Here is a 26,328-nt window from a genome sequence, read left to right on the forward strand (position 1 = left end):
CAGATACCACAGCACACCTTCAGGGGTCTAGTGGAGTCCATTGGCTGTTTTGGCAGCAAAATAGGACCAACAAAATATTAGGAATATTAGGAAATAATGTTATGCCTGATAGCTGAACAGTCAAACTAAAAAATATTTAGACACCAGATATAATTTTTTACTAGTGGGTGCAGGACACTGTAGTTAATTTGTGCAAGTGAGGATAGCAAAATAAAGTAAACTGTGACGGAATTATACCCAAAAATTCTTCATACAGTGGACTACCAGTAAAATGTATAAACATTTGGAACCAAAATTATTCAGACACTTTGACCTGACCATGTTTTGCTTAAGTGTTTTTTTTATTTTTATTTAATTGCTAATGCGACCTTTTACACCACAGGTTGATCAAAATGAAGCATTGCTTGGTAATTGGTTGACCTAAATTGGTATTATCTAATTGTGTACTTAAATTTAACAGCTGACAGCTGATTGGTTGATCGTAATCCATTACATACCTTTCTATCAAAGTTAGCTGACATTATCAAGATTAATTTGTTCTGACACAGTTTAACTCTGAGTTCTTGTCATATTTTATTACCATTTCTGAAACTATAGCGAATAAACTGTGATAATCTGAGAAAATGTTGAACGTGTCTGAATAAATTTTGGTTTGACTGTATATACATATAAGTTGTACTTAAGACCTACTTATGTCAAAAAATCTTAACATTGTAATGTCTTGCAAATCTTGCATTTAATGTCAATTTAAACGATAAAACATTTAATTTCAAATGACATAATTAAGTGTCTAAAACTTTACATTCAGTTCATACTTACGCATATTCGTTTAAAGTATATATTTCTGTAATAAGTACTTCTCTTAAAGTATGCTAAACTGTACTTCTTTTTCACAAGGGGTGGGTGAGCAAATAATGACAACATTTTCATTTTTTGGTGAAAACACTCACTCACTCACTGGAATGTAGGAATGTTGGCTCTAATGACGGTCTGTTTATTGGCCCAAAACAGAACATCACAGGGGGGATAAGACATTCGTTGTGTCAACAGTTTTCCTAATACCCAAAATCCTCAGAGAAGTGAGAACTACAGGTCAAATAAACTCAATAGTGTTAGGAGATCTGAAACACCAGTGAAATTCATCCAAATAAATCCCATATGATACAGCGACCTGATATGTTAAAACTTACAGCATGGACAGCTCATTTTAAAAAGGATTTTAACACTTTTTGTGTGTGTGTTTGTGTGTGTATTTCTGTAAAAAAAAAGAAGCCAAATGTACAGTTGCAATCTTATTTAGTTTATTATGTCTTGTTTGTATTATAACTGCATTAAACCTACTTTATGAACTCTAGTAAATTCACATTTATATGATACAGTGTACATAACAGTAAATACAAGTAACATTCAGTATTGTTTCTTCTTGTCCAAATAAGCCAGACAAAACCTCTGCTCACCCTCATGCTCCTCACACTCGTAAAGCTCCTCTACCAAGTGCAAGATTCAGTCTCTGGGTATTAATGGTTTCTGATCAACTCCATATTCCAACAACTACACAAGTATGCTTTTAGTTGATTGTCGGAGAGCTATGTGCCACTTTAGTACATCCATCTCAGAGATATGTACTCTGATATTGTGAACACTACAAAAATATTCTGCAAATGAATTTAAACCGAAACGGCATTTTCGTCAAATAATAAAGATGATGTTATACAAGAAAAAGCAAATGGTATAAAGGCAAATCATGTGACTTTCTTTGAGCTTGTTGGGTTTGTGGTCAACCAATCAAACAAGCATTTAAGGCTATGAATAAACACAGAATGAAAGCAGTTATCATACACACAGCGGAATTATGTACATACTAAACAGAACAAAAACAACACAGTCCTGATATTAATCTCAGGCATTTGTTATACAAAATGTATATTATACTTTGTAAGTGCTAAACTCTAATAATTTGAAATTGAATTAAAAAGAAAAAAAACAAACTCATATCCAGAAATGCAGAATGCCTTCATTTTAAGATACAAATAACAGTGTGTTTGGATTTTTCCAAAAATCTATAGCAAAAAAAGTTCATAGGGTGCATTTAATAAAGAAAATATTAATAATGTATACGCAGCTGCATTGTTTCTTTTTTTAAACTGACTGGACATCACAAGAATCTATGAATACTGACAATCATGCAGCTTGAGAATGTTTCATATATTCTGCATAACAAGTAAACACTTCTCCCTCCTCAAACTGACCTTCTTCCATACTTGTACAAAAGCTCTTACAGTCCAAATGTCCGTGCTGAAGTGAACTTCAGCTAGTGCTTCTTGCGACCTGTGTGCCACCTTAACACTCCATTATAAGGCCACTGATATACTGACGACATATGACAGATGGGCAAATCTCCACACAAACCCCTGAGAAACATAAAGCCCTGGAGATTTCTTTTGAATTGATTTACTTGTCATCACTCTATCACCAACTTATATCAGTTGCAAAACAAAATCGTTACATTGGATCACTTCAATTCTTGGTACAGTATCCATTAACATGTTGCTGAATCTTGGAGTCCAACAATACAATAAGCACAAAAGATATTCTTTGAGTTGTTCCCCTGGTTTTCGAAGTCCTTCAGTGTTCCCACACTTCTGATGTAGCCAGGTTTTTCCATGACCGTGGGAACCCTGTATTATGCCTTCAAAAGAGTCACCCTTGACGTCCATATCAGTCAGTGGTTAATTTTACAGGGAAGCTTGTTTCTTTGTTGAGTTTTTATGGGTGTATTTGTGTCTTTAACATTTTTCTATCTGGGTCACAGACTGCACGGCCAAGCGCTTTTGTCATGGTGATGACCTGAGCCAGGTAGTGACCAGTGTCAGGTTACCGCTGTAATAAAGAAAAAAGTAAAAAAACAAAAAAAGAAACCGCTATCATCTTTCAGCCGGACCACCAGGATGACAATACCTCCTGCTTATTAAATTCTAGAATGTTCTGAGTCTCCTGCCCAGATGCTCATGCAATGAACATACTTTAGTAAGAGGTCTGAACTTTGGCATCTTTGCTATCATTTAGACTTAGAATTTAGGCTTACAATTTTCACCTGGTGGGGCCGAGCTATATCAAGACCTAGCAATCACCCAACGGCAAATACAACTGTAAAGATCTAGTTTATATTTGGAATCATGGCTATTTGTTACTACTGTTTTTTGACTGACAGACATAACGTGAGTTGAAGTTCAACATCCTGTTATGTGGCATCAGAAAGCATCTGATAAAAAGACAGAGGGCCGTATCATACGCGATTCAACGGCAGTTGCGACGCAAGTGTTTTTTGCTCGTTTTCAACTCTCTCCTCAACCACCACGAGTTACTCCCATAATTTGCGCAAAACGTCATGGGGCATAGGAAAAAGGCCTGTGTTCTAGTTCCCTTTTTGTCCAATCTTTTTAAACAATGAGCAATTGGTTTGCTCCTGTGGGTTTCCAGTGTTCAAGAATGTTTTTTGTTCCCATTTAATAAATATCGCTATATCCTCACCTCAACTCTCCTTGCCGTCCAACCAAACCGCGACACCTAATACTACCTGGCACTGACAAACAATAGCAAGTAGTAAATCATGGTTTATGGTTTAGTTTACAATCAATTCAGCAATAAACGGACAACAATAGCCTTATAAATCCAGATTTTTAGCTCACATAACATACAAATTTCCACAGCCTCCATGTTGAGCTTTGTGATTTGTCTTATTCATTTTTATATGACACGTCCTTCTCATACTGTCACTGGTCGTATTTAAAGCACAGGAGCACAACATTGACTGTGTACATGAGGGGTCAAACTCCGACGCGATATAATCAGTAGATATGGTACACTTAGCGAATGACTGAACTGGCCACATTTGACATATCATTAGCATAATATGTTTTAAGGATGTTTCTATACTGTATAGTGAGGCAGACAAATGGAATCGTAGAATAAAAAAAAAAAATGAAACTTATTAAGAGTATTTATTGGTAAGCTAAAGTTGGATGTAGTGTGTAGTTTGTATATTTGTGATGTTTAAATGTGTTAAACGTAAAATGAATGATTCATTTATCCTGAATATCTTCAGGAAGCATAAATATCCATGTCCATATGGCTTTCCTCAAATTAAAGGAACATGCAAACTTTATTTAGAGAACAGTGCATTCTTTGCACGTAGTCTGGTCATAATCAAGGGTTTAAAGGGAAACGGCACTTGAGTTTACAGCCTAAAGTTAAGGATATAGTGATACAACTTCAACAGTGATACATCAACATCGAAGTATGCTGAAGGCAATGTAAGGTGTGTATTTGGGAACACACTTGAAAGTGTGATTTTGCGAGCGTGTGTGTTTGTTCTCTCATACGGTGGATGTAGCAGTTGGTTTGACTGTGATGCTCTGTGCAATATCCTCTCTATTGATCTTCTTCAGTGCTGTACAAAGCGTATCAATATTAGCCGAATCCTGGCTCGCCCAATGAGACAGAAGGGCCTGGATGGGCCTCTCTTCCTGCTTGAAGTTAGCAATGTGTTCTTCTTTGTATCCAAGTAGCCCGGCCAGACTGCACCAATCGGTTTCCTCGTTGGCCCCTGACTCCTCCCCTTCACAGGTACAATTCAGCAGTTTCTCAACCTCCTCCCGTGTGTGTAAGGGCAAGGACAGGGCTGAACTTCCATCTATCTTGACCACTAAAACAAAGAAAATGCATTTAGCCATCTGGATTAATATAATTAAAACAAGACTACAAAGAAGCAAATCTCTGTATTTGCTCTGCAACAGCAGCAGCATGCGTAACCGATCTAGTCCGCCCAAGACCAAAAACATGAACACTGTCATTATCATACCACACTATCCAGCAGGGGCGTACAGTCCATATAAGCTACGAATGCTCTGTATTCCCAAGCCATTTGAGAGAACGAGTTCAGGGACTGGCTAATTCAAATTAACATCAAATTCCCTTGTCATCTGAGGTGTAACATACAGCTTACATAATAAAATCTTGGGGTTACACGTGTAACTGTCCGTAAATTATTTATTTGCCAAACGACGGTAATTTTCTCTGCAAATTACAGAGGGATTCAGGCAGGGGCGGACTGGGGCAAAAAAGTGGCCCTGGACTTTCTGGCAAAAAGCGGCCCGTAACAACCGGTAAGCAACACATGTCAAGTCAAGTCACCTTCATTTATATAGCGCTTTTTACAACACAGATTGCTTCAAAGCAGCTTTACAGTGTTAATAGGAAATTCATTTTGCTTTTGAAGAAAAGTTTTTCATCTCACCATAAACTCACTCGCTCATTATTCACGGAGCAATTTTAAACACCACTTAAAAATAGAGATGCTATTTATACAGAAATATAAATGCTATTTTTTTTTTATTGAAATGCTTATCATTAACATTAATGAATGACAGGCATACTTATTTAGGTTATAATTTGTCTTTCCTGGTGCACATGGCAATTAATAAATAATTTAGATTTTTTTTTTTTTTTTTACACATTTTGAAATCTTTTCCATACAGTGAAAGTTTAATATCACTAAAGTTCAATACCTACCATTAAATCAGTCCATATAAAGCAATGCTATGGTCTAAGACTTATGTAGTGCAGAATGTGGACTACTTTATGGCGCCTTTCTAGTGGTTATAGTATCTGTTATTTTATGGAATAGAGCTCCAATTGTTTAAAAATTCAAGTTTAAAAATTATATTGGTCCTGAAGTTTTTTTTAAATGAAAAATACAGCATATTAGAATGATGTCTGCAGGGTCATGTGACACTGAAGACTGGCGTAATAATGATAAATTCAGCTTTGATCAAAGGGATAAAAAAACAACAACCTTTTTCTATATTCACAACAGCTATTAGAAATTGTATTCATATTTCTTAATTTTGTGTTTTTACTGTATTTTAATCAAATAAATTCAGCCTTCTCCTTTCAAAAACATTAGTCTTAATTATTAAAAGTCTTAATTATTTCAAACTGTTACTGCGACTGTGTAAAATAATGCATGTGAACTAACTAGCAACTAGCAACTTTGTCCAGTGGCCCACCGGTGCTCCCGATGGCCAGTCCGCCCCTGGATTCAGGGGCCTTATTTATAGCCGTTGCGTATGCAAAAAACAGGCCCGGAAGAGGCGTACGCCAAAATTAAGTGGTGCAACACAACTCATTTAAAAATAAAACCCATATCAACAAATCCTTAATTAGCATTAAACTTTGCTTAATTTAATCCTTATTGGTGCAACCTACCCCAAGTGTTTTTCATGTTAAGCATTTTAGAACATCCCGCTTTTTTAGTGATTGAAATACTGCAGCAGGCTGTATATGGATCACAAATGCCAAAAACTTGCATTTTGTTCACATATTTCAGTTTTTAAGATGGAAAATTTACATGCTTGTGCTGCAGTTCTATGGCTGTTTTGCTCTCCAGGGCTCCGCGACAGTCACTTGACTGAAAACTAAGAATGAAGTGCTTTAAACCAACCTTTATTGGACATTAATTACATTATTATTAAGAGTTCATAAAATGTTTACAAATACATTAAGCCTATCCCCAAAACAAAAAATAACCACATCAAAATAAATAAATAAATAATGCTGTCAATATGAATAAGATACTCATAAGATCACGTTGAATACTAGGGCTGCGCAATATATCGAAATTATTGAAATGTACATATCGCAAAATGCATATCGCAAGGGCACGCGATATCTGAATTATTTAATAGACTACTTCAACATTGTGAAAAGTGTACGTTTTAGGTTGATGCACATAGCAGAGAATAGACTGAGCACACGACTGTTACTTACGTGACTTGCTTGCCGTTAAAAAGAGTTATTAAACGCAATAACTTGCGAAAAATAACTCCTTGCAGTCTCGTGCTGTCTGACACACACACCGAAACGTGCGCACAAGCTGTTCTTTTTTTTGTTACACTTTTTTTTGTCTGTCTTGTTACACAGTCGGTTATTCTTTAAGTGAAAGATATCAGTTGGGGAAAGAAATAGATTTTACACACTTAAAGCAATATCGTATTGCATATCGAATATCGCATTATTTAACAAGGATATCGCATTTTTCTTCAATATCGCACAGCCCTATTGAATACATTACAGGATTACAGGATTAGGGGTAGGTTTAGGGGAAAGAATATGTTTGCGCAGTATAAAACTCATTATATCTATGGAAACTGTGTGTGCGCTTAATGTATTTGCAAACATTTTAAGGAATATTGAATATGAATGTAATTAATGTCTAATAAAGGTTGATTTAAACCCCCTAATTTGTCTTTTTCCAATTTTCCGTGACCTAATCTAAAGTGAGAACTGTTTACTGTTAATACGCTGTTAACAGAGCATTATCTAACTCTTTACACATGAGCTAATTAAACAATAACAATTTGTTAATTACAGTAACAATGAATGAAGAACTCACTATTTGTATATAGTCTATTAATCAGCTATAAACTAATAGTTAGCAAAGGATCCTTTATTACACCATACTTATTATAAAGTTTTACCATAAGTTGTGTTACTACGAGGAATGATTACATACACCTCTCTCGCTTTTGCTCACGTGGCAGCAATTACCATAGGTTGCGACCCTTGACCTAAGGGTTTGTACCTGTATGTGGAGGCCCCTGGCCCTCCTGCAGACTCTGACTGTCCACTGAGATGCCACTGTCACTGTGGAGTTTCTCTCCCTCAGGAGAAGGAGTCTGACTGGGGTTTGCACTGTTTGCACATGCTCTGTTATTGGCTCCTTGCTTATTCTGCTTACAGCTGTTCCACCTGAAAGACATCAAAGCAAACATCAGAAGCTTTTATTATCAAAATCATTATTCACTTCTAACCTAAAGTGTGACATTTCTGCACCACTCTACCATTGTTCAGACAATCTAGTCCTACCCAAACACACCCCATAAGCAACCAGGACATTCACACCCTTAAGGAACCAAAGCGGGTCAATGTCACCCTCCAGCAGTGATTTTAATATTTCATGACACCTTGCTCCAAAACCGCCATCTGTGTTAGCTCAGAAAACTGCCATCTTAAATTTTTTTCTACATTGTTATCAGTCTGCGAAAACATATATTTATTATTTTGCAGTCTATTGCCATATTCACTTAAGGGTTTGAATGTGTTTAGTCCAATCAAAAATGAAAGTCAGAAACCCCGATGTTAAATTAACTCTGCACACTCAAGAATGTTAAAAGAAAACTGAAGCAGTGTTAAAGTTAATGCGATAATTAAGTGATTAATTGAGTGATGGTTTGAGCATCAGTGATGAAGGGTCAAGAGCCTAACTAAAGTAAACACTGATCACCAAAATGGTGACTCTTTCCTTCCGTTATTCTTGTTAATAGCAGGTGTTCATCACTAATGCTCAATCATCACTCAATCACTTAAAGGGTTAGTTCACCCAAACATTTTAATTCTGTCATTAATTACTTACCCTCATGTCGTTCGACACCCGTAAGACCTTTGTTCATCTTCGGAACACAGGTTAAGATATTTTTGTTGAAATCTGATGGCTCAGAAAGGCCTCCATTGGCAGCAATAACTTTCCTCTCAAGACCCATACAAAAGACGTCATTAAAAAGTCAAGCGACGGGAATAGTTTTTGTGCGCAAAAAAAAATCTAAATAACGACTTTGTTCAACAAGTTCTTGTCTTCCGTCTGGGCCGACGCATGCACGAAAATATGACGTAGAGCCAGTGTTCTCATAGATATGTACAGTATATGTTGACTTCTACATTGATTGGGCTTTAGGTCTTGGCGTAGTGCTCAAAATGGTACTAAAGTGTGCATTTCCTGGATGCTCGAACCATGAGAAATTAATAAGTGTACGTAAAAGTGCCTTATCAAAGCCGGCTCTACATCATATTCTCGCAAATGCGTTGTGGTGCTTCGTGAGTTCATGTTAGAGGCCCATACGGAAGACAAGAACTTGAATAAAGTCGTTATTTAGATTTTTTTTTTGCGCATAAAAAATATTCTCGTCAATTCATAAAATGATTGTAGAACCACTGTAGTGAGATGGACTTTTTAACAACGTCTTTAGTACCTTTTATGGGTCATGGGAGAGGAAATGTCATTGCTGCCAATGGAGGCCTTTCTGAGCCATCGGATTTCAACAAAAATATCTTAATTTGTGTTCCGAAGATGAACAAAGGTGACAACTTACGGGTGTCGAACGTCATGAGGGTAAGTAATTAATGACAGAATTTTCATTTTTGGGAGAACTAACCCTTTAATTATCCCATTAACTTTGCATAAGTGTTACTTTTAACACTCTTGAGTGTGGAATCAAATAAACTGAGGAGAGTTAATTTAACACTGGGGTTTTTGCTGTGCACATAATAAACAATGCGCTCGTGATGGATCAGATGGAAAAACAGCCTAGAAGCGTTTTTTTTCCCTTTCTTCCTTCATAAAAATAGCTGAACTAAAGCCTACATAGCACTGTGCCTTGTGAGCGGAGAAAAGAACATCACAGGGAGAGAATGATTCCAATCCTCCTCACCGTTTAAAGATGATGAAAGCCACCAGGCCCAGCAGCACTGCAGCCAGTATGGAGGTGTAGATTGGAATGAGGTTGTCGCTCAGCCCATGGAGTTTCTTCAGCCCAGGGTCAGCCGTGGTCACGCTCTCCGTAGGACTGTCGGGTGGAGACTTGTCTGTATACGAGACAACTGATGGAGCAGGAGAAGAAAAAATAGGAAGGGAAGGAGCAGGTGTAACATATGGAATCGGAGGAGAAGGATAAGTTGAGCTGTTAGGAGGATCTACATCTGTTGGAGGAAAGGGACAAAGACAAAGAAAAAGACAGTTTACAAAATCTGTTAGTTGCTAAAAAGCTGTTTTAGTATGTGAAATGGCATGAGAGGTTTATAAAGTAAGTTAAAATACTTATAAAATGAATTATGTAGTTGTTATTTCAAATTAGTTTCAATTAGCCAGAGAAGGATTGAGTCATACTAGGGGCTCATTCGTGGAATTCAATAAAGTATATACAGTATATACATTATATATATATATATATATATATATATATATATATATATATATATATATATATATATATATATATATATATATATATATATATATATATATATATATATATATATATATATATATATATATATATATATATATATATATATATATATATATATATATATATATATATATATATATATATAAATGAGTTCTGCTTGAATAAAGTTTGTTGTGTTTAAGTTAGTAATTTAAAGGGATAGTTCACGTCTTTCATTATTCCTCAACCTTCATGTTGTTCTAAAATGAATGCACAAAAGACGATATTTTGAAAATTGTTGGACCAAATTGACATTCATTGTGTGGATTAAAACAGTTGATTCTTCAAAATGTCTTCTAATGTGTTCCAAGGAAAACTTTTCCTTTAGGGTCAAGTTAGTTACAGCATTAGCTGGTCTATACATGGAATCTGTGCCCACAGTATTACTACTGTGTAATACTTTTGTGGAAAAAGGTTGTCATTATAGTTACTAAAATTATTCCAAAATAAAGGACACAAAAACAGCCCAGAGAATATTGTAAAATTGAGTAAAAGCACATTAGAACTAAGACTGCTTTGTCTTGGCCCTGTCAGCTCTGTTCGCCGGCAAGCTATAAAATGATTCTTTTGATTGGGTTATCTTTGATTCAATTGGGGTCCGTAATAAACAAGCTTTGTCCTGAGTCAAACCTAATGGACACTCAGATACTGCAGGAGACTATGATTAGATTGGAGAGGTATAAGCTCAGTCCAAGTAGGACAGGCCTCGCCCAGGGCTACTGTGTGTGTGTGTGTGTGTGTGGTGTAAGTTATACCATAGACAGATGGACAGACACATTGAAGATCATCAGATATTCTGGCTGTAGGGGGATGGGGGGGTCATTGGGGGTTTGGTTTGGGGAAGGGCCATGCTCTAGGGAATGTTACATATGGATTTATTGATCAAAGTACTGCGGCATAAAACATTTTGGAGGGAATTTTGGGCATGTGAGCTTGTTTTGTGGCAAGCATAGTAATTGACCTCATTCATGAAACACAAGTAGACCAAATTTCTGTAGAAATATTTTTTAAACAATATTGTTGCATGGAATGGAATGTAACAGTTTACATAATAATTATTTTTCAAATTATTTCAAGTTAGAAGCATAATACACTGCTATGCGGTCGCTAGGGTGTTCTGTGTAGCTCTAGCCAGTTGCTAATAGAGTGCAATCCACTTTTTGAGCGGCCTTGCCTCTGGTTTCCCATTCATTTTTTCCCCATAGGAATCTTTAAAAAGTCTTTGTTAAAGAGTTATAAGCCATGAACCAATTCAACCAGCTATAAGGTGAAACACAGCGTTACCACAGATTGGTCTTGGCTGACAATCACATTCTATGACTCGATCTGTATAGTCAAAATGTAATTTGTTGAGGTAAAACCGTAAAAAGTTGCCACTTGTAAACAGTATACAGTTGAGACTTTTGTGCCACGTTCTGCTTTGTAACTTCGCAAACAAATCCTTATTTAGAAGAATTTGTCTCGATTCAAACAAGCCCAAACACAACACATGCGTAGATCTTGAGAAAATCCACACGCAGTGACATGACATGCTGTCTAATCTGACACCACTAGTATATTGTCTTGAAAACAACATTTGAGTATCTTATGAGGCTTTGAAATGTGTTTGCAGGTAAAGAGGCCCGAAATTACATTTTTCAATTCGTATCCACGTCCTTTCCCTCCTGCAATCTCTGAATAATATGCCAGTCCATAAGCACACACTCACTCACACATATTGAATCACTGGAGAAGGGACACCAGACACCAACATGGACAGAGATGTTCTTTGTCAAGAAACAATCCCCCCCCCCCCCTCACACACACACCCACACCCATGTCTCTGTAACTCCTCTGCCTCTCCGTATTGCTTTCCTTCTCTTCCATTATCTCTCCATCACATCTCTCTCATGCATGCTTGACCTTTAGTCGGACGGTTATCCTCCGCTTCATAAGGACGTGACTCACTCATCTACACAGTTCTGTCTTTTCCTTTCTAATTCTCAGCTTCCTGCTCCTCTGTCCCTCTTAGTAGTTCATTATACTTTTGTTGTTACTGTTCTTATACACACAAATACCGTATCAGCGGATGATCAGAGGCATAAATATGAAGTGTCACACGAGAAGGAGCAGTGCCTCCATGTCGCTGGTTACCTGACAATGTGATACTGTCTGGCTTTCATGTGTTGTAAACGGTCCACAAATCGACCTGAATGGATCAAACTGGTGGACAAAGATGGACTAGTTACAGAGTAAACAACATACCTATTCAAACATCTGATCTGTGAAGCATCACTTTGTGTCATTAACTTTATTATCACAAAATTATCAGTCAATGAAACATAACAGTTCAGTATCTCCAGTACCCACCACTGATAACAAAGAAGAACTGCAAATATCAAGAATCTTTGAGACTCTTCATGAATTTAATACTAATCCTAAACTGTTTGGTATTCCGGGACATTCCCGCTGCTTTCACCCTCTCAGATATGTGGTTAAAAATGTTCTGTTTCTTTCTTTGCATGCCCTCCTACGCACTCGACAGGAGATTAATTTCATTCTACAACCACATCATTCCCAATTATCTGACATTTTTCATAACTTGAGAGAGAGGACAATAGTTCTAACATTAGTAACGGTCACGAAAAAAGTACAATGCTTGCCCCTCACACTATATGTTTGTCAATGACAAGTTATTGACTGTTGATCTAAAAAAAAAAAATGAAATTAATATAAGACATTGGTTCTCAACCACAGGGCTAGGGCCCACTAGTGGCTCTCAGGAAACTTCCAAAAAGGTTTCAAGATTAATTCAAATAAGGCAAAACAAGCTTTCAAATAAGCTTAACAACTCAAATGAAAGATATTTCTTATTTTATTTCACCCCCTCAACAACTGTTTGGTTCCTTATGGGTTCCCAGAGTCTCGAAAAACCTGTATGAGGTGGCCTTATTTTGAAAGTGTGATTTCTAGACCTGGAAAAGTCATGTAAATTAATACAACATTTTTTATAATGAATATAAAATTATTTTTGGGGTATATATATATATATATATATATATATATATATATATATATATATATATATATATATATATATATATATATGTATATATATGGCAACTTCAAATATTTGTGTGGTCAATGAGGAGCCTTGGAGTGAAAAAGGTATAAAACTACATGATATAGTAAGTGAGGCTCTTCAGTTATTGGTTTACATGTGCATGTTACAGGTTTCCAAACAAAACTTTAGAGAATGCCGAGTTTTTGCCTCAGTGACATAAGCTGACATTTACCATATTGTTTTGAATATAAGACAATGTTTTTTTTATATAAATACATCTGGAAAAAAACTGGTTTGTTCATCTTATATTCAGGCCAGGGTCTAGACTTTTACATGTCAATAATACACTCGCAACAAAAGGTGGCCCCAAATACGCGTAAAATGAGTGTGCCAAGAAATATGGTGTGTCAGAGTGTAATGTTAGAAGATTGCGAGAGCGGAAAATGACAGTCTTATTAAAAACCCTAACAGTCAAAGAAAAGCTTAGTGTCTAAGAGCCGTGTGAATGTCATGTTTGCGCGCCTTACTGACGGGACCAAACTTCCAACATACGTGATTTTAAAACGTAAGACGGTACCCAGATTTCACTTCTACTGTTAATGACATTTTGGTAGGCTATAGCCATGGTTTTCACTATGAGATGGATAGCCTAGTAGTTATATCTTTTTTTTTATGGTATGCCAAAAATTTTTCTTTTTAAATGTGATCGTTTGTACATTTTACCAGTATGTATCATACTTTCAATACAAAACTTTAAATATGAAAAATATGCAATATGAAAATTATTTTCAAATTAGGGATGCACGATTTGGGTAAAATATCCAATTGCGATTATTCTGGTTAAAACTAATTGCGATTTAAAATGCGATTATTATTATTTATTTATTTTTACAAATTAAAAGTGTGTATATACATTTTTTTGTTTATATATTAATATGACTAATAATAATTATTATGATTATTATTATTGCTAAATAAAAATATTACTATTACAATAACATTAATTATTAAAACATTTAAGTAGAGCATTTAAGAATAAATATAACAGTATAATAATAATAATAATATTTATATTTTACAGAAAACTAAAAAAAATTATCGGTTACATTTACATTTATGCATTTGGCAGACGCTTTTCTCCAAAGCGACTTACATTGCATTCAAGGTACACATTTTACATGTTACACACGGTTACCTGTTAATATGCAGACAGCCTATAACTAAAAATCACTAGAAAGGTCTAAAAAAAAAGTATTATTATAAACATCTGTGCTTTTTATCTGTGATATCAATTTCTTAAAGTCTATGCCTTTAATATGAAATATGAGCCTCTTATGCATCCACTGTGGGGAGTAAAACTTCTGTACATTGAAGAAAAACTATTGTCACATAAATTTATTTAGAAGTTTTATTTTTCTTATTTTCTACCCAAAAGTTTAATTCATACAGGAGGCCAGAGGGCGCCCTCGAGCAGAAACTCCACATTTGCGTCAGAGAAGTAATCGTTCATTTTCAGGAAATCCCAAGCGGCAACCTCCTGCAGTTTCTCTTGAAGCATATACGGAAGTGCCTTAAACTGCAATTCATTGACTGGCCGTTCCCAATTCGGGACAAGCTCGTAAACCTGAAGTTCCACGGCAATCTACAGTGTCACATACTGACGAAAATCCCACTTTTCATGCAGTGGAGCAGAATCTCATTGAACCCCATGTTAAAATGGCCAACTTTACAGCAGAATAAAACATGTTTACAGCCTGGTACAAATTGTGGTTTTGGTCTATACGGCTAACTTTGAGGGAGGTGTGAGGGAGGTGAATTTTTCTAAATTTTTTTAAACTCATTCGTTTACATTATATAAAGCCTTAAAGTTCTGCATAATTAAGGGCGTGGCCACTTCGAGTGACAGGTGGATAGGTGTTTGTCTGCTGTCTGTTACTCATTGCGTCACTTCAGCTCCGCCCACGTCCCGCCTTTTTGCCCATTTTCTGTTATCCGGGAGTGACGCGCGATGACGCGTTGCCAACATGACAAACGTTGTATTTTGTTGAACAACAGGTTTATGAACGCTTTGCATTACTAGTTTGTGAAGATGTTTGACACATGTTGCTCTTTCAAGCGCACGTTATAAGCGACTCAAACTCGCAGTCTTTCAGATGGTTCAATTTCGATTAATCGTGCAGCCCTATTTCAAATAAAAGCATTTTCTTTATAAAACAATGTCTTTATAAAATACAAGATTTGGTCTTCAAAAAGCTTTTTTCCAAAAGAAACATCTTGAAAAAAGGGTCGGGGGGGGGGGGGGGGGGTCGTCTTATATTCGAAACAATACGATATGTTAGAAGAGCTTTTTCGCAAATACTTAGTTAATATTCAGTCTCATCCACTGACCGGTTCGGCATGAGATGCAAATAAATATACATTTGTTCATGACGTGCAACATATGTAAACTAATCACAGCACTGTATGTGCAAAACGTGAGCAAGATATTTGAGAAAATATTTGATTCATGTGTACATGCTTAATTCTTTTTTTCCTGTTGATTGGATAATTTCATGTCTACATCACCCCTTTCAATCCGATCTGTGTCATTATTGTTATAGTTGGGGTGTGGACTCCACTATTAGAGTTACAATGATTTATAAAACTTTGTTCATCATTTTCATTACAGTTTCTTTATGTCAGTGAGGAACCACCCAGCAACGCCCTAGCATTGAGCTGTTGGTCACTTCCAGTGTAGACACAGCTGCTTGGGATAATGGCGCTAACTGTGTGTTTCATTTACACTGAAATTGCATTATAATTTTACAGAACATCCCATACAGTATGAGCAACAAAAGAGGACAGGCCTGGACAAACACAGTCTCCATTCTAACATATTTTATGATATAATATGCATGTGCGCATTACTGTAATCATGTATGCCTGTGACAGCAAAATCAGAAAAACCCCACACACACAGACAGATAATTTTTTTTCACAATCACGACTGTTTGATTGAGAAGGTCTATGATGAGAAGATGATGGTGTGGAGAAAGTATTTCCTGTAAGCGAGATCTGACTGTGTCATTATGTTTATCGGGAATAAACACAGCTACATGCCTTGTCACGCTGGAGAGGAGAGCAGAATATGTAGCGTGTTGTTCGTGTGCGTGCGTGTTCTCTGCAGCAAAATGTGATACCGCTCACAAAAGGTCAGTGTGAGTAACCTGAGAGTGCAGCTGAGAAACTCCATCTCTATTATCGACCACAAACGCTTCTGTACATATGCTTTCTCCCCCTCGCCACTACATCTGTGTCTCCTGATACACATCTGTCTTTTGTTCTGCTTTCCTGTTTTCATCATTTCTTTCAGGTATTTTGCTAAAAAAAATTGTTTTCTTCCTCTTTCAAATCCTTCTTTCGCTATTGTTCTAATAGCAAGCCAGACAATCACACAATCCGAACCATGGGTCAAATTGTGTCCCTTTAATCACCAAGTTAACCTAGTCTAGGGTAAGTTGACAATGTCACCCACTGCTCAGAGTCAGAGCTCACTGGCAAGGAAATCTGATCTCCAATCAGTATTTCCTACTACCTGATTTAATTAAGTGCTAATGCATAAATGCTGTTCACTGCCACTCTGATCTTTAGGGCTTCCTGTCAGTTATAAGTCAAGAATATTTTTCTTTTTCTGAGACTATTTAGTGGTATTTAGACAAATAAATGTATTTTTGAAATAAATACATTAGCAATGTAAACACAGGCACCACTAACATAGTCTTATTTTTTTTTATTTGTGACCACAAAACCAGTCATAAGGGTCATTTGAGATTTATACATCATATGAAAGCTGAATAAATAAGCTTTCCATTGGTGCATGTATTTGTTAAGATAGGGCAATATTTGGCTGAGATACAACTAAATCTGGAAATGTGAGGGTGCAAAACAATCTAAATATTGAGAAAATCGCCTTTAAAGTTGTCCAAATGAAGTCTTTAGCAATGCATACTACTAAAATGTATTATTATTCGATATATTTACAGTGGGAAATGTACAAAATATCTGCATGGAACATGATCTTTACTTAATATCTTAATGATTTTTGGCATAAAAGAAAAATGGATCATTTTGACCAATACAATGTATTGTTGGCTATTGCCACAAATATACCCGTGCGACTTATGACTTATGTTTTTGTGGTCCAGGGTCACATTTGTTATTAGGAACAATGAGTTGCAAGATTTGCATTCTGCCTGAACTCTTCCGAGCCCTAATATTAACATGGTAACACTTTATTTTAAGGTGACGTATAGCTACACATACATGTACTTACTATATAACATTTTAAAGTAGAGGACAATATTTGTTAGGGATGCACATTTGAGTAACAACATTGCTTAAAACAGTGTAACCATGGTAACACTTTAGTTTAGGCTCAAATTCTCACTACTAACAAGTTGCTTATTAGCATGCGTATTACTAGGATATTGGCTGTTTATTAGTACTTATAAAGCACATATTAATGCCTTATTCTGCATGACCTTATGCTACATCCCTTAATCCTACCCAATACCTAAATGTAATAACTACCTTACTAACTATTAATAAGCAGTAATCAGGAGTTTATTGAGGCAAAAGTCATAGTTAATAGGTAGTTAAAGGGTTAGTTCACCCAAAAATGAAAATTCTGTCATTAATTACTCACCCTCATGTCGTTCGACACACGTAAGACCTCCGTTCATATTCGGAACGCAAATGAAGATATTTTTGTTGAAAGCTGATGGCTGAGAAAGGCCTCCATTGGCATTTAGTACATTTACACTCCCAAGACCCATAAAAGGCACTTAAAACGTCGTTACAAAGTCCATCTCACCACAGTGACTCAACAATAATTTTACGATGCAACGACAATAGTTTTTGTGCGCAAAAAAAATCAAAATAACACCTTTATCCAACTTGTTCTTGTCTTCCGTGTGCCTCCAAGACGCATGCGCGAGAATATTACGCAGATCCGGCGTTCGGACACATGACCCAGAAGCGATTTGTTTACAAGCAGAGGAAGACGCGCGTGTCTAAGCTGTAGAATTCTACATTGATCGTGCTTTAGGTCTCTGCGTAGTTCTCAAAATCGGACTAAAGAGTGCATTTCATGGATTCCCGAACCCCGGCGCTACGTCATATTCTCGCGCATGCGTCGTGGAGGGACACACGGAAGACAAGAACAAGTTGGATAAAGGTGTTATTTTGATTTTTTTTTGCGCACAAAAACTATTGTCGTCGCATCGCAAAATTATTGTAGAGTCACTGTGGTGAGATGGACTTTGTAACGACGTTTTAAGTGCCTTTTATGGGTCTTGGGAGTGTAAATGTACTGAATGCCAATGGAGGCCTATCTGAAGCCTTTCTCAGCCCTCAGCTTTCAACAAAAATATCTTCATTTGTGTTCCGAAGATGAACGGAGGTATTACGGGTGTCGAACGACATGAGGGTGAGTAATTAATGAAATAATTTTCATTTTTGGGTGAACTAACCCTTTAATAGTGAGAATTGGACCCTAATCTAAAGTGTAACCATAACCATTAATGCTTTTGAAATCACTTTATCTCTAAACAGCATTTTAAAGTTGAAGACAATATTTGTCAGGGATGCACATTTGTGTTAAACACTGTAACAATGCTACTTGAAATGAAGTGTAACCATTAACGCTTATGAATGAATGAATGAATGAATGAATGAATGAATGAATGAATGAATGAATGAATTAATGTACACACTAAAAAATGCTGGGTTAAAAACAACCCAAGTTGGGTTGAAATTGGACTAACCCAGCAATTGGGTTGTTTTAACCCAGTGAATGGGTTGTTTTAACCCAGCGAATGGGTCGTTTTAACCCAGCGGTTGGGTTAAATGTTTGCTTAAAACAACCCAATCGCTGGGTTAAAACAACCCAATTGCTGGGTTAGTCCATTTTCAGCCCAACTTGGGTTGTTTTTAACCCAGCATTTTTTAGAGTGTATGAATGAGGCATTTATATAGAGCTTTCATATATACTACTGTACACCCAAAGCACTTTACACACATGTCAGGAGTCTCTCCCAAACCACCACCAGTGTGCAGCATCCACTTGATGCGATGGCAGCCTCAGCACAACAGCGCCAGTGCGCTCACCACACATCAGCGATAGGTGGAGAGGAGAGAGGATGATAGAGCCAATTCAATGGATGGGGATTATTAGGAGGCCAATGGAAGAGGCAATGGAGGGAATTTGGCAAGGACACCGGGGTTACACCCCTACTCTTTATGAGAAGTGCCATGGGATTTTTAATGACCACAGAGAGTCAGGATCTCGGTTTAACATCTCATCCGAAGGACAGTGTCCCCATCACTATACCGGGGTGTTAGGAAGATGAATATACATTTTCATGCTGTATTATAATGTTTGATTGATTTTAGTTTTTGAGTTTTATTTATAGAAAATAGTATAGACTTTTTATGTCAGTCATTTATTGGTTATGATAACCAATTTTCTATAAAAAAAAAATAAAACTCAAAAGATAAAATCAATCAAACATTATAATATACAGCATGAAAAATGTATATTCATCTTTATTTTTATTTATTCATAATTATGTTTGGCTGATAAACATAAATGACTGACATAAAAATTCTATACTAATTTTTATAAATAAAACCCCAAAACTAAAATCCATCAAACATTATAATGTGCAGCATGAAAAATACATATTCATTTTGAGACTTGCAAAAAGTTATGTTTTTTTATAAAATGATTAGTGTTTTTAAAGATTAACTTTAAGTGAGCGCTAGACGATGACAAAAGAAATCAATGTCAACATTACAGTTGGCAAGCCCTGAATAATCTGTAACGTTTATTAATTGATTTGTGAGGCATTTTTTATGCTTGTTAAATGAATGTGTACTCAGTTTTATTAAAAAATCTTTGAATATCTTCTTGTTTAAAAGTATAACATAATTGTGCCCATAAATGATCTGAGCCTGCTAGCGCCGCTATTCCTGGTTAACATGGTCTATAACCGCCAGTCCGCCACTTCTCATTAACTTCACCAGCCAATGAACTTCTATGCTTGAATGTCAGTGATGTCATCCGGACACACTCTTGCCACACAATATAGTGGGTGAACCTTGACATTGGGGTTGTAAAGGGGAAGATTGTGAGATAAAAGAATAGATGTAAATTGTTCTCAACTGAAAGGATTCTATTGGAAACTTTGGAGCAAAAAAAAAAAAGCTTTGTAAGAAGTTGAAATTCCACATTGGGCATCTTGGAATTTCAGTGATGTAATTTTAGCCACAATCACAGTTATATCCCAGAGGGAGAGCAGGAAAGAATCACAGGCCCAAAAGCTTCAGAAATTTATACGGCTGAAAACTTGCTTAATATGGGGTGACAAAAGCTCAGGCACACGCCAGATCGTCACCCCTCACATCGGGGCAAAGCATTGCGTTACCCCAGAAAACAGCCCATCGCTCTGTCCACTAATGTCATAGGGCACATGCCAGACAAGTGCAGACAGCTGGGGATGAGCAGTTGTCATGAATGGACACACTTCATTGTCATAGGATGAGGAGGGAGGGGCAAACACAGAGAGAGATTGATTATTTCTGTCCAGTACAGACAGACGTCTCTGTTTCAAGGCATACATTGTACTAGGCAGAAAGAGAGGTCAAAGTTAAAGAGTCAATATGGGTGATGATAAATCTTTAGGTTTGGATGGGAGGGATATTGACCAATAAAGCTCCTCTGTGTGCTTGCAGGCGCACACACGCACACACACGCACACACACACACACACACACACACACACACACACACACACACACACACACACACACACACACACACACACACACACACACACACACACACACACACACACACACACACACACACACACACACACACACACACACACACACACACACACACATGTTTGGTTTCCATCTTTTATGGGGACTTTCCATAGGCGTAATGGTTTTTATACCGTACATACCGTATATTCTATCCCCCTACACTGCCCCTGCCCCTAAACCTAACCCTCACAGGAGACATTCTGCAATTTTACATTTTCAAAAAACATCACTTAGTCTGATTTATAAGATGTTTTCCTCATGGGGACCTAAAAATGTCCCCACAAGGATGAGGATTTCGGATATTGCTATCTTTGTGGGGACATTTTGTCCCCATAACGTGATGATTACCAGTCCACACACACACACACACACACACACACACACACACACACACACACACACACACACACACACACACACACACACACACACACACACACACACACACACACACACACACACACACACACACAAAGAGAGTTCAGAGCCAGTGTCTCATCATGGCTGCTTACAAAAATGACTCACTAGCAAATTCATTATGAAAAGTTTCATTTTTAAAATTTTATAATACCTCTATTCTACAAATTCTACAAATAAATGTATAAAAATCATGATAAATTTTTCATTGAATTTTTGACTTTCAATTCTCAATTTATGATATTATTTCTCAAGACATTACCATTACCAAATATTGTATTTACTGTAATGTGAAAAAATAATCATACTATTTATGTTGTATTATGTATACATCATGACAGTATTTGTGGTATTGACGGTTTACTGATTCAAAATAACTGTATTACAGTAATGAGAATCTACTGAGAAACACCTTCGACAGTGTTTGTGATTTTAAAGCTTAAATTTAAGTGTTAAATGATGGCAAAATAAATTACAAAATAAAGTCTGCATTTTTATTTATGATGCTTATTCAATCAATTTGTACTTAGTTTTGGTTTGATAATATTTGATTATCTTCTTTTTTTTTTAAAGTATAACAAATTTATTAAGATTATTAATTTTTATGTCAATCAATTTTTATTCTCATGCTTTAGTTTAATCAAGTTTCCTTTTAACTTTTAACTTCCATTTTCAGTTCTAAAGTTGTAACATAATTTTTTTCACAACGATTAATCCCATTTCCATTCTAATTACCATAATGCAAAAATTGTCGTTATTGTAATTTGAAAAGGCCCTATACTGTTTATGTATTGCATTTGTATGGGTTTCATGAGAATCAATTTAATGAGAATCATCAATGAAAACAAAACCTTCAAAGTGAAACTTCCTGATACATTATGGAAAGAAAAACTGTCACGCAGCAAAAAACCTACTTGTTTTCTTTGACAAAATCGTGATTTGGGGGTTAAATATGACCTGTTATTGTAAGACTCACACGATTTATGGGACTCTCTGAAACACCACACACCAACACAACTTCATGCTTTTTAATGAAATTACACGCCACTTTCATGGTGCCTGTTCTCACACATGACCAGGGCTTGACATTAACACCCGCCAACCCATCAAATGCGGGTGGATTTCAGCAGTGGAGTGTAACGCAGTCACTGCTTCTAGCCATTTTTGCATGTTGAAATGTATTTATAATTATATACATTTTTCAAGTGTAGTCTTTTAGAAAGGCATCTGAAATAATAAACTTAAATATTGATTTTTCGACACTGAAATATCTGAAACGCTCCAAGTTCCAATACTGATTTTCCCCAGAAAAGATACACTACCACTCATTTCTCTGGATAAATATTGTTGGTGTATAACAGGGCTTGAGTTTCGGTGTGTTTACTCATTCCCGTAGATTTTGTGCTCATACCCAAAGTGTGCACGGACATAAACCTGCTCTCAGTACAGTAAATTGAGTTCTTTTTCGCTACTTATTTTGCTTAAACAGTCAAATACACTGTGTGTCAGGTCTTAAAGTGACAGCAGCCTAATATCTGGTATATTATCTGCCAAATTATGAGATAATATTAAACATATTGCTTAAATGTGATAAGTAAACTATAAAAGGCTATGATTTAATTAATTAAACGGCATCACCGCATGTTTCAAAATAAATACGTGGTTCTGTTGCGCATTGTTTGTGCTTGCGCTTTTAGAGCAGTTTGCGCTGCAAGTGATTGTTTTGATCTACTGCTGATGAATAATACATATTATGTTTAATTTATGATGTTTATATCATGGAACGGTACCTGTAAACTCGCATTTTTGCCAGGAAAGTTTTGATTGCTTTTTTTTTTTCATATTACCTCCGAAAAATATATAACGTGTTTATAAGTGCTGCGCTGCTTTGTTTATGTAACTGCTATAACTCTGCTGTTCCACAAGCGCCACCTACTGGCAAAGAGTAACATTCAACATAAATTATTTAAAAGAAGCTAAAAAAAAATCTATCTGGGGTAGAGGGGTCTACCTTAATACTGTAGCCCAGGAGCCTTTGGTTATCGTAATGCGCCCCTGCTCATAATACCCAATTTCACCGGTAGATTCAAATAAGTACATTATTTTACTGGATATGCACTTCTTAAATAATTTTCAATGAATTCAGTCACTGACAGTACTATTTTAAAATGGAAAAATGCATCAATTCAAAATATTTTTTTAAAAAAAAGAAAGAAAGTAAGACACTTAAAATTAAATTACCAGTACATTTTCAATTTTTTTCTTGTGGTATAATAATAATTATTATAATTAAAAAAAAAAATTTTTTTTTTTTTTTTTAAATCTGGGTTACTGTGAGTCACTAATAATAGAAGTAAATGTGGTCAAGAGGGTTTGTGGGGGGTTTAAGTCAGCTATCCTGTATATTATTGCTGTACCCGCAATGCAATGATGTGGACTAAGTCCAAAAAGCAATAGTAACACAGAGATCTGAACCCCTTTATGGCTTAAGTGTACCAAAAAAATATCTGAGTTCTCTTTCAGGGAAGGGACAGTGTGAACATAAAGACATGAAAGTCCTTTTTCGCTTGGTTCACCTCTTGGTCCACTTCAATGGATCTGATTAGTTCTTTTCAAAAGGACTCAGGTGCGAAAACCCTCAGACCATTTTTGCTATTTCTGCAGTATCTATAGTCTAGTAAATTCGAATGTTCCTGATACATATGAACATTCTTTATTTGAAACAGACGCCTCACTTCATTGTAGTGGACACAAACACCATGCATTTGCTGTCTTCTGGAGATTTCCATGTTTATAGAACCCAGGACGAACTGAAATCAGTAGCCACCCATGACCTATGACCTCTCACCTTCATGTTAAGACCCTGGAAAGAGGTCAGACGGAGTCAGAGAAAATCTCATGTTGATCAATGACAGATAAACATCAGGCATGCACCTACACACACATCTCAGCGGATAAACGCATAAACTGATCCAAACCACATTATCAATGTTTAATGTTTGCTGATTACCTGTTGGCAATGGCATTCATAATCTGTGTTCAAAACAATTACGTGACAGAGAAAATCCAGACAGATAAAGAAGTTAAAATTTTTTAACCACTTTTCTTACTTTTCCAAGTTTTCCATACTAGAGTAAGTGGTGGTGTAAAGTAAGAGCAGCTTTTGTTATATTGCTATTGTTCATATTTAAGTTTGTGGATATTTAAGTTACACTCATACCAAAAATTATTCAGACACCAGATATAATTTTTTACTAGTGGGTGCAGGACACTGTAGTTAATTTATGTAAGTGAGGATAGCAAAATAAAGTAAACTGTGACACCCAAAAATTCTTCATACAGTGAACTACCAGTAAAATGTATTAAAATTTGGGACCAAAATTATTCAGACACTTTGACCTGACAAGGTTTTGCTTAAGTGTTTTTGTTTAATTGCCAATGCGACCTTTTACACCACATGCTAAACAAAATGAAGCATTGCTTGGTAACTAGTTGACCTAAACTGGTATTATCTAACTGTGTACTTAAATTTAACAGCTGACAGCTGATTGGTTGATCGTAATCCATTACATACCTTTCAATCAAAGTTATCTGACAGTATCAAGATGAATTTGTTCTGACACAGTTTAAGTCTGAGTTCTTGTCATATTTTATTACCATTTTCTAAACTATAGCGAATAAATGTTGGTTTGACTGTAGGTTACTGGATTTTAAGAGACCTCACACTGTATGTATTAAACTAAGTAATACATTTAGAGCAGAATGAGAAGGATGATTTTGTACTGATATGATAATGATATGATAATGACATGCTAATACCTAAAATTGTGAGAAGTGTTCTATTAGTTTCCTATAGTGATTGGATTTACTTTTTTGCGTGGCAGATGAGATCTAGACATATTTACAGAACAGAATACCACAAGGACATATCATAATCTATATGAATGAAACATTACACAAGATAGACTCTCTTAATTTTTTTTTCTTACACAGCAAAGCAATTTAAAAGGAGAGCAGATGAAGACTTCTCACCCCAAATTTTTCTATTGAGAAATAAATTATATTATATTATATCAAGATATAAATAATTTTACTAGAAACATCTAAAACAAATTATACAGCTGATAATTCAATTAAACATAACGGAGAACTCAGGAATTAGGGAAGCACTTAAAAAGAAATAATAGTCATAAAAAGTTTGTGACTAGTTGTCCTATTAGCACTTGATGTTAGTATTAATCTGGCTAACAGTCTTTTGAGTATAATATATGACATTGGTACATTTGGTACAAGCAATTTCAAGGCATGCATTTGAGCCAGACTAATTAATCTGCTGCTTTAAAGGAGTTTTACAACACCTTTCTACTGAATCACAGATTGTGTTCAACGACACACATTGTATAAAATGCTCAAAATTACCTCATTGGGTGTGTGTAATGTGATAATGAGAATACATTAAGAAAGTCCATTGAAAATCCATTTATAGACTATACTGAACTTGGTATGGTTTCTTGTAATGGCAGAACGTGGGCCGTGTACAAAGCCTCTTTCTCTGACCCGCTTCTGAAACCGTGTTAGTGGTCAGACCCAGAACAAAGCCTGTAATGTTGACTGCAGATCTTTGAATGTGATCCTTTGCTCAAGATACTGTTTTAATTTTATTCACAGCTAAATTCAGCTCAGCAATAAGACGACAAATATTAGGCTTCTGGCTAGGCCAAGAGGATCTGACATTATGCTGAGAGTCCAGTGAGTTCAATCACAAAAGGTTGAAGTGTTTTTGGCTTTCTTAGTTTTAAATCATATTTGTAGACATACCCCATCTACCATCACATTTCATTTTTTACAGCTTTTTTGTTTAGTTTTTACAGGCCTTTC

The 26,328-nt window shown here is 36.0% G+C and overlaps 1 protein-coding gene across 2 annotated transcripts in view; it reads right to left on the reverse strand.

Moving 5' to 3' along the window:
* Nucleotides 1-1,280: 1,280 nt before the first annotated feature.
* The window catches only part of ngfrb (nerve growth factor receptor b), a 56,456-nt gene continuing 31,408 nt past the window's right edge, over nucleotides 1,281-26,328 (reverse strand). Inside the window, exons 4-6 of one of the 2 annotated variants that reach the window (XM_079801300.1) lie at nucleotides 9,546-9,813; nucleotides 7,643-7,809; nucleotides 1,281-4,705 (exon numbers count right to left, since the gene is read on the reverse strand). In XM_079801300.1, the coding sequence (XP_079657426.1) occupies nucleotides 4,377-4,705; nucleotides 7,643-7,809; nucleotides 9,546-9,813 (764 nt within the window). In that variant the 3' untranslated portion in view covers nucleotides 1,281-4,376. The remainder of the gene's footprint in view (nucleotides 4,706-7,642; nucleotides 7,810-9,545; nucleotides 9,814-26,328) is intronic. The other variant, XM_079801301.1, reaches the window with a different exon arrangement.

This window comes from Gobio gobio (genome assembly GCF_949357685.1).
Source record: "Gobio gobio genome assembly, chromosome: 20".
NCBI classification, from domain to species: domain Eukaryota; kingdom Metazoa; phylum Chordata; class Actinopteri; order Cypriniformes; family Gobionidae; genus Gobio; species Gobio gobio.